The following is a 13190-nucleotide window of genomic DNA, read 5'->3' as shown; positions in this document are numbered from 1 at the left end:
CCAAACTAAAATTCCTTCAATATTTTAATTCAATATATTGAATTAAAATCAATTATAAAATGGAATATATTAGATAATTTATATTATACTACCTTGACTAACTACAACACTGACATAGGAGAAAAACTTAAAAGTATTTTATTTTATGTCAGTATAGTCTAATACACAATGCACGATTTATATTTTCTATTAACGACGTTAAAACTAATTTAAAAGAATATGAACCAGTCTGAGCTAAATAATACGAAATGTAATCAGATATTACACCCGAAAGCCGACTAGAAAAAGCTGCGTTTGACACACCAACTCTTTAAATACTTAAAAAATTGACTAAAAGTAGAGTTCCCGAAATAAATCAGTTTCGCTAAAACTAGTAATCAGTATCACTATAACTTAAACACAAAGTAAAGCTACCTTAGTTCAACCCAGTGGCGGCTCGTGACTCGTGTGACTGGGTAGGCGACAAAATTTTAGTTCCGTCTATTTGTCCCCCCCCCTCCTAAATTTTCATAATACCCTAACCCAGTTCGTAGATATATGTTATCTCTGGGTTAAACAAATGACAACATTCAAGGTAATGACATAATGTACAAGTATACGTTTTTTTTCATCTATTACTATGGAGTTACTATGGAGTACATCATAGAATTTTATTTTATTTTTATTTACGCAAACTTAAAAAATTGGTAGTGTTGAGAAAAAGAATAATTATGTTTTATATAAAAAATTGATAAGTCGGTCTCTTGATAAAGAAAAGTTATTTAATATTATATCAGTAAATTAATCAGATTGTTGAAGGGCTGTGAAAAGATCTTTTTAGATTGAAAATAAGGCGAGTGTTGATAAACGTTTATTTTTCATGGAATCTCTACAATAAATTTTAATGCATTTCAAACATGCAAAATGTCTTTCAACCCAAGTACTTGTAAATGGTGTAGTAACAATCAAAACAAACGATTTGAAAGCCTCTGCAAATATATTTCCAGGATTATTCTCCTTAAATTATTGTATAATCGAAATTATCATATCTATTATACCTGCAACTTATTCATTAATTTATGTTGGTCAATAACATTTTTTGTTTGTTAATCAATATTAAATGCGTTGGAAATTTTTTTATAGGATTCTTTAAATTTCGGATTTATTAGGATAAATAAAAATAATTGAGACATACGAGTACCTATCTGCAACCTTCTTTCTAAATGAATAACCATGTTATCTAATATTTCATAAAATAACATTTATTAACATATCGAATTGAATTACCACACTGAGACTTTTCTGTAATATCTGTTGTATCGTTCTTCTTGCACCGAATAAACTAACGCGCTCTTTTATTTCGGATTCTTTTATTTCTGTGGCGTGTTTTGAAATACAATCGGTTATTTCATTTTGAATAACGTTTCAAATTTGTTTTAAACGTTTTTTGAATTTTCATATAAAAGTTTTAAATGCTATGTATAATGATCATATGAAATATCCCCTTAACGAAATGCGATATATCCCCTTATGAAATATCGGGAATATCCCCTTAACTTCTGAGCCTACCGAGCCTCCACGACTTCATGCGAAGGCGACAGGAGATTTCGCCTAAGCCCCGCCTTAATACGATACAACTCCGACTTACGGTCCATCGCTACCGTACGATGAGGTAGACAGAGACAGAAGACTGCCGCACGTCGTGCATCGACTCTGATAGTAGGCGATGTAGAAATCGCCGAACAAAGGCACTCCAACGGTCAAAATTATTTTTTTTTCTAACGCAACGGTATAGTCAGCGTACACAAGCGGTAGTGAATATTTTAATATACAAGACCACAAAATAATATTGATTATTACAACACACTTCCGTGTATTAACAGTATTTTTATGTATTGGCAACATTAACAGTAAATAATGTAATATAATAAACCGCTTAATTTCTGCCAAAATTTTAGGGTAAGCGCCGCCTACCTTGCCTACCCTGACGAGCCGCCACTGGTTCAACCAAACTTTAAATAGCCCTCTCCAAAATGAAGTGTCCAGGGGAAAAACATGATAAGCACAAATTTCTTAGTTTTAGGGTTTTACAATATTATAATATGTCAACTGCTCCCTGCCTAATAAAAATATAGAAGACAGGGAAAGAACCTGATAACAACCAGCCGCCCACTGCTCTCCTGTAAAATTAGTAAAATGGCGCTTACCATGTTTTTGCCCTAAAGCCATCAAATCTAATGAAAAATAACAATAACGAGCCTTATGTAGATATTAAGCCTAAAATATTCTTGTAGATGTCATATGACAAACGGATCTAATACAACAGAAGCAAAAAAATCGATGTTCTTACGTTTAATAGTAGAAAAGCAAAATTGCTCGATATTACCTATACATCAAATATATTTTTAGTTCATTTCAGCATACATAATTATATACATCCATATAAAATACTTATCTTAAAGAAGTTCTTATTGTTAGATGTATATTTATCTAAATAATTGATTTACTTCATTGACCCTATTATAAATAATGGTAAATATGTCCTAAAGATATCGTCCATTTAAAGCAAGCCGGCAACGTTGACAAAATTCATCATGGCATCCCGAATTCAACCAACCTGATTGGTAGAAATGCCTGCACGTTGGTATTTTGCCAAATTTTAGGCCCCTCCCTAGAATATTGACTAGTATTGAAAAAGCCAGTGGCGGGTGTTATTGTATTGTAGTTTATACCTTTAAAGTGATTTGTCTATTATAATTACTACACGTGTTTTAACAAATATTACTATATTTAGCAAATCAGTAAACAAGATGTAGCTACATTTAAAGTAAAATAATATTATAAATTTTACTGGAAAATATGATAAAAATTCTTGATATATTTTCATAAAACTCCGCACGCTTCCGGATATTTTATGAATGAGGTCGGCCATATTTTTAGAAAACTGCGATCCCCTTACTGTTGCCCCGTTGTTTCAGATCGGTTTGTCAGACTGTAGTATGTATGTTATAGGTATACAAAAACATAACAAAAACGAATGCTATAATTAAAAAGATGATATCCCGTTCTATTCCTTTGCTATTAACATTATAATTTCTTTGTTACATTGATTAAAACAGTTGCAACAAAATTTAAATATAATCTATCAAAATTTTAAAACACTAGTACCAATTACACGTAGTTCCAAAATTATTTTTTGTCTGTCTAATAATATGTTCTCATTTTTAAATAATAACTATCAATAGGTATGTTTATATTATATGAATTGAAGTTTATATAAATTTACCAAGCAACTACAAAAAAGTAAAACATACGATACCATCAAAAAGTTCTATAATCAAGATAGCTATAACTTTGACAAATAAAAGAATTCTAATGCAATTTAACACAAGAATTATTTTTTTTTATAATTCAAAGCAAACTTGACCATACCACTTTTTGATATACTATGTTAAAACTGAAACTTAAACCTCTGAGTATCTATAAAAATGTGTACAAATAAATTGTTACAGGTATGTTCAAAAACATTTACCTCTCTGCTAAAACTTGACCTCTGTGAAACATATCTAATAAAAATCATATATAAGATATAATATCTGAAAAGTGATACAAATAATTATTTGCCATGATATTCATAGATTAAGAAACATTCAAATAAAAAACGGTATTATAAAATGGCGAATGCAAGTATAGAAGATGTAATAAAATAATTTAATTATTCAATATTTTCCTTGTAAGATAAGAACATTAGTACGACAATAAATTATAAATCTCAACTCATGCCAATCAGGATCAAATTATACATATATAGGGTTCCCAGATGGGGTTGGGGACTGGTGACCTATGGGACCCTCACAATGTAATTAAAACAGTATCATTATGAATAAAATTGTGTTGTGATAGAAATATATATTTCAATAAATAGTAAGTAGTAAAAAGTTAGGAAAAGGTAAAGGGACCCAAGACATAAATTGCCTAGACACCCCAATATGAATAATCCGACCCTGATACCAACAATTTTAAATATCCCATTATTCATCTAATATTCATTCCCTCCTAGCTTAAAAATATATTGGAATGCGTATTTATATGGAATAAATATGTCAAAAATAAGCAGTTGCAAATCAGCCTTCAATCAATATAAATATACAATATAAATCTCACAAGTCTGTATCACGTTCTCCACATTATACAATATAAATGACTACAACTAAAAAGACAAAATATTTGGCATTGTTTACTTAATCTCATTATAAAGTACTTGTAATATATGACTTCCTAAACAGTCTAACGGTAAAAATAATTAATAAATTTGCAAATAAAAACAATATTGGAAGTACTTCAAATTAATCTGTTGTAGATATGTTCATATAGACAAAAGCCATAAACTCATAACCTATGTTATAGATATTAAAACAGTCCCTCTTAAATTTCTACTGAAGTTAGAATCCTTTTGATCCAATAACAACATTAGAAGTCCAATTATAAATTAGGCCTTATAAGCTGACTGTACGTTGGTTCGACTCGAGATAAAATAAATAATTGCTCACGATGACTCTCAGATAAGGAACTAATTCGTGGTTGTTCGGGTTTAAAGGATATAAATGTTGAATGAAAGCGGAGAATCCTTCAAACGTTGCTATCGAATACTGGTGCGCCAGAAAAACCAATCGGCTGAGCGTTGGTAACCAAGTTAGCTCGCATATTAGCAGAGGGTGCTGGAGTGGTAGATTGACGGCTCTCAGCGGCGGCTGCTGCTTGGCGCATCTCTTCAGCAGAGGCCCTGTGGAAAAATGAGTAAATATTAAGAAGAAAAGTTCTGTCTATACGCAAATTTCTTTCATAAAATAAAATAGGATTTCAGCTACTAGTATAGGACTATATATCTAAGTCATAATTTGGGTTGTTCAGGAGCTACAAACAATACATAAGTTTCTACAAGCAGACCTTATGTCAAGGATTAAAAACAATATAAAAATTATGTGAAATAATTACAAAATAGTATAAGTTGTCTTGTGTTCATGCACAATCAAACAAATCAGTATTACATGCTAATTCCTTTTCCAGAATTTCGTATAAAAATTATCGAATAACACAATTCAATTTCTCATATTGAATCGACTCCCACGATTCGTTCATTTGAACGAACCACACATGCACTATATACCTTTCTTAAAAACAACAATCGTAACTGGCACTACCGTCGATAATTTGATGGGACAATTACTTAAGGGACCAGAAAAAGAAAAATACAGTTCTTTCATTTGTTTTTCATCACTTTATGGCGCTGACGTAACAGGACTGATTATTTTACCAATAATATTAAATTATCAATCCAATTTATATATGCTATTTATTAAAGACTTCTTAATACCAATTTAATATTATTATTGAGCAGAGGCAAAATATTTATTTAGAGTTGTATAAAAACACGAGTCGTCTTTTAGTCCGACGTTTAATGGTTTATAGTCGGTAAATATTATTTTAACAAAACTATTAACGTGAAAATTAAACGCATTACAGATACTCCCGTACTAAGCACAGTATAAATAAGTGTTTTTCTTGTAAATAACTTACTTATCGCTTGCATTTTATGCCCATGATGTTTGTTTAGGGCTTTTGTTCAAGTCTAAAGATTGGTGCCCGACTCTCTCTATGCATATCACCACCGCGTCGCGCCGTAGAAACGAACGATAGCATTGTGATCCGATTCAGTTCTTACGACTCTTTTTTACGGTTCATCGTTCAAATTTTATGGATCCGTGCAGGCCACAAACACAATTCAATTGAACGAACCGTATTGTAAGCAATGAATCAATTCTCACGACTTTTTGTGTATATGCCGTGACAACGGTAATAATAATCTGTAATTGTAGTTTTTGTTTATAGTGTCTGCCGTTTTACAATAAAAGAGTTTTGCCTCTATTCCTGGTTTAACAATAATACAACACCATGCTGGCCACGATTCAGTTGAACGAATCGTATTCTAAGCAGTATATCAAATCACACGATTCATTTTTAATACTCGTCTAAATGAACGACTCGTTCAGTCTTCGCCCACCTCTAGCGATCCGTATTGTATTCGGGAAACTTCGGCAGCGTATTCTGCAGGCTTAAAATAAGTAAAAAGGTTCGTATAAATTTATGTCCTAAAATGCTTCGTTTCTGAAATACAGGGTACAGAAGTTCCATTTGTATTTCGGGGTTTTCCAAATAATTTCTGATCTATAGTCGATATTTGGATGAAAATTGGCGTCTGGGAGTTTTTTGGCATGAGAAATTTGAATTAATAACTCATACTTATAAGGGCGCCACCTATATGTTTTTTAACTGTTTTGAAGGGTAATAACGTTTCGTACCTGTATAAAGCTACTGAGTAAAAATATATATAAATTTCTGTCATATTTTACGTAAAAAAGATCTCTTTGTAAAAACCGCCACGAATAATGATACCCAAGATATTTGGAACAGAAATAGTCAATACATGTCATCATTGACGAAAATTGTACAGGTTAACTAGATTATTAGACTCAAATAATAAATTTGCAATGTTTTTGCGCTAAAAGTTCAACTGAGAAGAAAACTGATTTATCATAATTTTGTCTAAAAAATATTATTAGAGTAAAAAAATAAAAAGATCCGAAATTTATCATTTTAGTCAAATATCTATCTAGTCAACATGTTTATTTTTTGTCAATAACGACATGTAGTGACTATTTCCATTTCAAATATCTTGAGAACGATTACTTGTAGCGATTTTTACCAAGGTAGCTTTTTTATGTAGAAAATGACGGAAATGTATATTTTTCACTGAGTAGTTTTATACAGGTACGAACGAAAAGTTATTACTCTTCAAAACAGTTACAGAACCTGTATGTACCACCTACAAGTAGGAATCATATTGATATCGAAATCAAATTTCTCACGTGAAAAAACTCCCAGACACCAATTTCTATCAAAATATCGCCTATAGTTCATAAATTATTTGGAAAACCCCGAAATAAAAATGAAACTTACACAGTAAGTTTCATTTTTACACAGTAAGTTTCATTTTTACGCTACACCCTGTCTTTCCAAAACGACTCATTTGAGGACATAGATTTATACGAACTTTCTCTTCTTTTTATCTGCAGAATATGCTCTCGAAATTGCCCGAATGCCGTTCAGACCACCCTGTATACAATCATTTTTATAAAATTTATTATTTTTTAATATTAAAAAACATATATCATTGTTCATTTTGTGATTCTGTAAAATAAATGTTTCTCAAAATTAGTTTTTTTTAATGTTTCTTACGGACCGGGCGTTGTTGGTGTTGTTCGTAAACGTAGTTTAAAGTTTGTAAAAAAGTATAAGCTCTCCAGTAAAAGAATGACAATGACAATTGTTGTCTTTCATTTAAATTAAAAATTAGATTTCTTATAGCAGTTTTCAGAATTTTATTTTAGGAACTTACTTTTTTTATTTTTATGTCAGGCAAAACTATCAACAAATACAGTAGAGACTCGATAATCCGGCTCCATTAAAACTAATCAGAATAAAGGGTTAATCCAGATTAATGAAAAATCCAGATTGTCGCGTCTTACATTTTTGTACAGGTACTAGTGATGTGTCGGTATTTGAGTACCGTCGTTTGGGGTGAAATTCTCCGGGGGTGAGACTGATCACTAGGTTGCATTTTTATTAATTCAAATGTAGTGAGCGAATCGTTGGTTCGTTTAATGTTAAACCGCCAAGTGTGTTTAGTAGAAACATGACCGAAGGGAATGGTAACAGGTCACGTCGTTAAATCGCTGTTTTTTTGTCTAAAAAATATATTCAAATTGTTTAACTGTTTTTGCTTTCATTTACAACTTCTAGAACTTTGATTGGTAAGTCAAATTGTGATATAGTAACGGACACACTGATTACATGGTGCTATTTGTTAATGTTTCTGCAAGTCATATTCGGAAATTTAGTTATTTTCGATCGTAAATTATGAGGTTATACCTTAATGTGTTCGAAGGGGTCAGATTAATCAGTATGGGCGATTACTTATATTACTTAGTATGGACGAGATTGATCATTGAATGATCAATCTCACCCCGTGAACAATTGTGGTAAAACAAGAATGAACTGTTGGTATTTCTTTCTTGTTTTTGATTCAGAAAATAAATATTTAGTCTGAAAGTCTAATCTTGTATTTTTTACATCGCAGCATTATTTTTCATTGATCATTCTCACCCGCACCAAACAATCTCACCCCAAATGCTAAAAAAACCGTTAAAATTTAAACCATGACTTTAAAATAGACAGGGGTTAGATTAATCACTCTATGTAGGTATACACTTATTCAATGCATTAAATAAAACGTGATCAATCACACCCCACACGTAGTATAAGATTGTTCAGGACATTTTGTTCGTTCCAGGCCTTTAATATATTTTTTCAAATTTTCTGATTATTTGGTGTTGTTCCCATCACTAACATCTACCGAAAAAACTTATTTACAAAAATAAAATTTTACACAAATACCAAATCTCGGCTATTTCATCCCAAACGACGGTAACGCGGTTTTGGAGCGGTATTTTTTGTAACATCGTGTCGCGCTCTACAACGAATCGGGAACTCGTTACTGCTTGAAGAACGACGATCATTATAACTACGGAACTATAAATTATTTATAATCGCTCTTGGAGTTAGCTCGAACTGCAGTAATCGCTTACCGACGTGTTTCGCTCCAGCCGTCGCGATTTCGTCAGTCGCGAACAGTAGTAACTGGAAACTATGTAGCGACGCGCGACATCGACAGCGATCTGTTCCGCTCCAGACGTCGCGCTCCTAGAGTCGCGGTTTCTTCTGTCGCGAGCAGATGTAACTGGTAACGGCCTAGACCGATCATAGACGATTGTGGGATCGAAACAGAATAAGGCGCAAAATTGCCATTTACTTATTGTTAAAACGTAGAAGAGAACGGGTTTACGGGGTTTATAGCACAGGTTTATAGATCATTTATGGGTCATTTGGGACATGTGAAATATTTAAATTTCGTAAGCAACAAGGTGCTTATCGCAATTTAATTCAAGAAATGAGGACAAAAGATGAGAAAAAATTTAGGAATTTTCACAGATTGTCTGTACAGGTGTTTGATAACTTGGTTGAAAAATTGTCACCATATCAAAATCATATATCAAAAACATATTATGCACGAGAACCCATTTCAACTGGAGAAATGGTTTCAGTTACTTTGTAGCAGCGTCGTCAAAATAATCGATAACCGGATCACACTACCATTCTGCGCAAACATTAAAATTAAAAAGTTGGAAACACTTTAACTTTCCCGCCCCTCAAATTTTAAATCTTGCGAATCGCCAAAATCTTAAAATTTCTGACAGCGCCGCCATGATCAGTAAAATTGAACCAATGAGAGCAGTTTCGCAAAATCGCGATTCGCGTCTACATGAACAAGGCTTAACAAAGATCTATACATCCAAACAAACCTTTTATAATATTAGTAAGGATTAAAAATGTTGTATTAAAAGTAAAAATTGAATAAACGTCATACACATACAATCTATCCAAGCAAAATAAAATATTCAATTTTTTCAGCGGTTTTTATAGACCGTTTCTGTTGAAAAAAAAACTAAAGTGTTCTTGAATAGTTGTATTTAGATATTTAAATAGTTTTTTTCTTTGTTCTTTGTGTTTTTTTGCTTCCGACGACGGGAAATGATATACTTCCCAAAACGTTAAGCAATTTTTTGTCCGTTAGGCAAATTTGCTTGTTTATTAGTAAATCACTGCTGACAAGCTGATCTCCCTTGGATTAACGCCCAGCAGTGTTTACAAAAAATAACTATTTTATTTTGGAAATTTTCCTACAGTGAGTGCCGAAATACCCATAGGATTTTTTAGAAAAAAAATACCATTAATTTTGAACAATTAAATATAAAACTATGTATCTATTATACAGTATGTCCCCGGATTGTCTTTACAAGAAAAAAAAACTTTTTTATTATTGACATTTTGAGAACAATGCATTTTTCATAAAAAAAATTACTTGTTCTAAAATGGTTAATCCCGTTTGTACTTTTCCGAATTTCCATACCGTTACCAGAAAAATTAAAAAAAGACATAAAAATATAGTTGATTGTTTCTAAGTCCTAAAAATTAGAACGCGTTTCTATGGTAATATAATTTCGATTTCATTCTTTGATAGATTAAAGTTATTATCAAGTTATTGAATATTGATTAACGTCATATTTTTGCTGTTGTTAAAGTATTACATTTTCTAACACAAAACATCCCCCTTTAGAACTCTTTCTTTAATGGCCATAAGCGGGAGTAAAAGACCAACTGCCCGAACAAATACTAGACACGCCACCGGTCATCAAATGCTTAACTTTTTTAATTTTAATTTTATTTCAATATTGTTTGTTTTCAAACTATATTATTAGACTTTGTTGTATTTTGTGAATATATAAATGTTTTCTTAGTATAAAGTTGCATTATATTAATTTAAATTATATTACATACATATTTAAAATTCAAATATTATGACATATATGTCAGTTGCCGTCTAAAATGTCATCTTGATAACAAAAAGTTAGTTATTATCAGAAATAGTTAAAATCATGTTAAAATATTAAAATTTACAAGTTATAATTAGATATTTTATATTATTTCAAAAACAAAAACATAATGGTACCGCGTAATGTTGATATGCAGGTCCAAAACAAAAAGTGCCATTATATTTTTCAGCTTTCGTTGGCAGCCGCGGAAGTTTCAGTGATTTTAGTGTTGTCGGATATTTTTATTTGTGAAATAGAAATATTGCAAAACTAAAAGTGGAAGTTTTATTGCAATGTTTGTCCATTTTATATTTTAATTTTTTCATACCTACGACAAATATACATATATTGAAATTTTATAATTCGTTTTATTTAAAAAATGTTAGAAAACAAGCTTGTAATCCTGTAATTGACATAATTGTTATGTAATATATTGAATTTAAATGTAATATATTACTTTACAATTAAAAAAATGTAAATTTAAAAAATATATTAAAAATATATACAGGCATTAAATTGAAATTTTTTGTGTGCGAACAAACACGAGAGGCGCTTTATTATTTACTGTCATTTCTTAATATGACAGACGAAATTCTAAAGGGGGATGTTTTGTGTTTTCTAATAACTAATTTCACCCTTTCCATAGCATTGAACTAAATAAATTTTCTGCTTTTTTAACATTTTAAAACAGCAAAAACATGACGTTAAGTAAAATTCTAACAATAACAATCTATCAAAGAATGAAATTGTAAATGAAATCGAAACTATATTACCATAGAAAAGGTTTTTATATTTTTAGGACTTCTCTTGAAACAATCAACTATATTTTTATGTTTTTTTTTCAAATTTTCTCTAAAACGGTATAGAAATTTGGAAAAGTGTAAATGGGATTAACCATTATTTTCCAAGCAAACATTTTTATGAAGAAAGCATTCTCCTCAATATGTCAATAATAAAAAAGTTTTTCATCTTGTAAAGACAACCCGGGGACATACTGTAGAAGAAATTAACTTTATACAAGTTAATCAAAAAACAAGTTTATATAACAGATACTACTAAGAATTAAAAAAAACTATGTTGCTACATTTCATGCGTAAAAAAAGCAAAAAATCAGCAAGCAATATAAGCAAGTGTTATCATACGCTGAGATTAATAGGCCAGTGTGTTTCCAGTTTATGATGGACGCCACACATCAGGATCTTCCATCAAAGTAGCCCTCTGGTGATCACCTTGCATACCAGATGGTGAAGTTGCCATTTGTGGAGAGGCTACAGCGGCCATATCCTCTCTTGATGCCCTTGGTTAGTAAGATTAACAAACATGTTAAATTAAGACAAAGAAAAGCCAAGTTTCCAGGAAATTACAAGCTTAAGATTCCACTTCTTATATTCCATTGTGAGACATTTGTTAATAATATAATAGAGAGCAAAATGTTGACAAGAGGTTTATAATGATAACCCCTATTAATATATACTAATCCTCTTATCTTATTTTATTTTAACACGATTTGTATTAGTCACAATAGGTATATTTAATCCCATTGAGATAAATCTAAAAATTTTACTTACTTTCTACCCAGAGCCATCATACCATAAATAATACCAGTGGCAAATATTAATCCACTTCCAAAAAAGGTCGAAAAGGCAAAATCCAATATAACTGGGGGTATGGCCAATCTGAAATAATTCACGAATTAGTAATAAAATTGTAACAAAGAAATCTTATTTCCTACATAACATATCCCAATGCTCGATTCCAATATGGTCTGTTATCCACCATATCACTAAACCTTTGTACTTGATCAATAAACATACAGCAGCAAGGGGCCTCAACGCAGAGTACAATAAAACTGGCAACAATTTGCCACATCCCTGCAATTAATCCTGAAACATTGCCTGTGAGTATCGACACACAATTCCATATGCCAAGTAAAGCGGCAACTGAAAAAATGGTAATTTGTTTTTAATTGTATTCTTTTAGAACTTATTTTAATAATGTTGAATAATGATTAATCAATTAAACAGCTGTTAAAAATAATAATTAATGATTAAAAATATACCTACCCAAATTACTATATTAAAAATTGGGTATATACTTACTAAATCCACCGACTGTTCCTACCCCTCGACCAGCCGTTTTCAACCACCAAGGTACGTCATCTTTCGCGACAAGATCTTGACCAGGCCTAGCCATTAAGGCGGATATTTTATCTTGAATCGACTAAAAATAATTGTTATTGTCTAAAGCCACAAGTATTTTACGATTTTCATACCATTTTTCACCAGAAGTTAAAGCAAATTGTCAACAAATGACCACAATCGAAAATTGTTGATGTTGAAAATATGTTGACAAATGGTTGACAAGAAGACAATTGCTAACATTGACAATGACAGTGACAAATACCAATGGATTATATATGTATAATCTGTGGTATGTTCTCAAAAACAGGTCCGTATTTCAAGCTTAATTAAAATCTTCTGTATACAAAAATATAAATAATTTTGAATTTTGTGCAAAGATTTTGTGGTGTATTGTATATTATGAGGTGTTATTGGTAATATTTTTTTAATGAGTATTTTAAGTATAGTACGGTCTCTGTTTTTATTATATTGTTATACATTACTTAGCATAACGGTAATTTATTTGAAGTCGAGTATTTAA

General features: G+C 31.1%; 1 protein-coding gene across 2 annotated transcripts; it reads right to left on the bottom strand.

Moving 5' to 3' along the window:
* Window positions 1-490: 490 nt before the first annotated feature.
* Window positions 491-12909, bottom strand: LOC115879659 (calcium channel flower). 2 transcript variants are annotated; one of them, XM_030896574.1, is made up of 6 exons: window positions 12802-12909; window positions 12629-12749; window positions 12262-12469; window positions 12098-12205; window positions 11672-11826; window positions 4632-4762 (listed from the first exon to the last, which is right to left on the bottom strand). In XM_030896574.1, the coding sequence occupies exons 1-5, from the start codon at window positions 12802-12804 to the stop codon at window positions 11703-11705; spliced, it is 564 nt and encodes a 187-aa protein (XP_030752434.1). In that variant the 5' UTR covers window positions 12805-12909; the 3' UTR covers window positions 4632-4762; window positions 11672-11702. The 2 variants fall into 2 exon arrangements, with proteins under 2 accessions (XP_030752433.1, XP_030752434.1); XM_030896573.1 differs by lacking the exon at window positions 11672-11826 and having other exon boundaries at window positions 491-4762.
* Between the last annotated feature and the right edge of the window lie 281 nt (window positions 12910-13190).

Source organism: Sitophilus oryzae, unplaced genomic scaffold (assembly GCF_002938485.1).
Source record: "Sitophilus oryzae breed Bouriz unplaced genomic scaffold, Soryzae_2.0 scaffold_1583_pilon_pilon, whole genome shotgun sequence".
Taxonomy (NCBI): domain Eukaryota; kingdom Metazoa; phylum Arthropoda; class Insecta; order Coleoptera; family Curculionidae; genus Sitophilus; species Sitophilus oryzae.
The sequence above is the reverse complement of the archived record's forward strand: the minus strand, read 5'-3'. Positions and strand labels throughout refer to the sequence as shown.

What these genes read in the sequence shown, in the direction of transcription:
- LOC115879659 (XM_030896573.1), bottom strand. An exon ending in AGGAACAGTCGGTGGATTTA is followed by an intron (nt 12,470 to 12,628) that starts GTAAGTATATAC and finishes CCATTTTTTCAG; the next exon opens with TTGCCGCTTTACTTGGCATA. An exon ending in CGAGCATTGGGATATGTTAT is followed by an intron (nt 12,206 to 12,261) that starts GTAGGAAATAAG and finishes GAATTATTTCAG; the next exon opens with ATTGGCCATACCCCCAGTTA.